Consider the following 1398-nt stretch of genomic DNA (forward strand, 5'->3'; position numbering starts at 1 on the left):
GGTCTTACTAAGGCTTTCTAAAGCAGTGCTAGTCTATACAAATGTTGCATATATAGTATGTTTAAATGTGTGTTATGTATGTGGACACTTTGAGAGCGGGCAACTAAATTTCATTTTTAATGTGTGCCATTGTGCCCACAGTAAAAAATGACAGTAAAGGTTATCTACCTACCTTCCTACCTACCTACCTACCTACCTACCTACCTATCCATCCATCCATCCATCCATCCATCCATCCATCTACCTACTTACATATCTACCTACCTACCTACCTACCTGTCTTTCTGTCTGTCTGTCTGTCTATCTATCTATCTATCTATCTATCTATCTATCTATCTATCTATCTATCTATCTATCTATCTATCTATCTATCCACCTACCTACCTACCTACCTACCTACCTGTCTGTCTGTCTGTCTGTCTGTCTCTGTCTGCCTGCCTGCCTGCCTACCCGCCTACCTACCTACCTACCTACCTACCTGTCTGTCTGTCTGTCTGTCTGTCTGTCTGTGTCTACCTACCTACCCACCTACCTATATCTATCTATCTATCTATCTATCTATCTATCTATCTATCTATCTATCTATCTATCTATCTATCTATCTATCTATCTATCATTATCTATCTATCTATCTATCTATCTATCTATCATTATCTATCTATCTATCTATCTATCTATCTATCTATCTATCTATCTATCTATCTATCTATCTATCTATCTATCTATCTATCTATCTAGTACTTCGTGTGATCTTGGTTCTATCCCTCTATTCACGCCATTTAGGATTGATATTGTTGAATTACCCTTCCCATCCTCCCTCAGAGTTAACTGCTATCCAGTGCTGCTGGGAATTGTAGTTCAACCAGATTTGGGAAGGGCTCAGATTCTCCACATTTGCTTGAGTCCCATCTGGCTTTTTGTGTGGCATTCATCTCCTCTTCCTCCTTGTCCTGTGAGTCCGTGAGGTGGTGGTGGTCTTCTCCTTCTAAGTCCTCTCTGGCTGTTAACAGGTCAGCGTATCGCTGTTGCTTTCTCCTGACTACGACGCTGCCCCTGTGGAAAAGGAACAGGCTTCCTATTGTTTGCCTGTGGACGGAAGGAAAACGGTCTCCTGGAAGGTTACTCCCAAAACTCTGGGTAAGTAGCCAAGGCCAGATATGGCTTCCTTGGCTGGTTGCCTCGCCATCCATAGTTCCCAATGGGACAGACCGAGACAGGAAGGTCATTTTATTAACCATGTATTCAGAACGTTCTGATAAAGGGGATTCCTCAAAGCAGTTTATTAGGGTACCCTGATAAAGTGGGATCTGTCTATGAAAAGGAGAGAAGAGAGAGAGAGACAGAGAGACAGAGAGAGAGAGAGATACAGAGAGAGAGAGAGAGAGAGAGACAGAGAGA

At 42.3% G+C, this 1398-nt stretch overlaps 1 protein-coding gene across 1 annotated transcript in view; it reads left to right on the forward strand.

The window, feature by feature from the left end:
• Nucleotides 1–1398, forward strand: part of LOC107295168 (alpha-2-macroglobulin) — a gene marked incomplete at its 5' end in the record, with an annotated part of 46703 nt that overhangs the window by 11007 nt on the left and 34298 nt on the right. The window contains one exon of the mRNA XM_015824469.1: nucleotides 1011–1137. Within this exon, the coding sequence (XP_015679955.1) occupies nucleotides 1011–1137 (127 nt within the window). The remainder of the gene's footprint in view (nucleotides 1–1010; nucleotides 1138–1398) is intronic.

The sequence above is a fragment of the Protobothrops mucrosquamatus genome, unplaced genomic scaffold, assembly GCF_001527695.2.
Source record: "Protobothrops mucrosquamatus isolate PMUCROS unplaced genomic scaffold, P.Mucros_1.0 scaffold2246, whole genome shotgun sequence".
Taxonomy (NCBI): Eukaryota; Metazoa; Chordata; class Lepidosauria; order Squamata; family Viperidae; genus Protobothrops; species Protobothrops mucrosquamatus.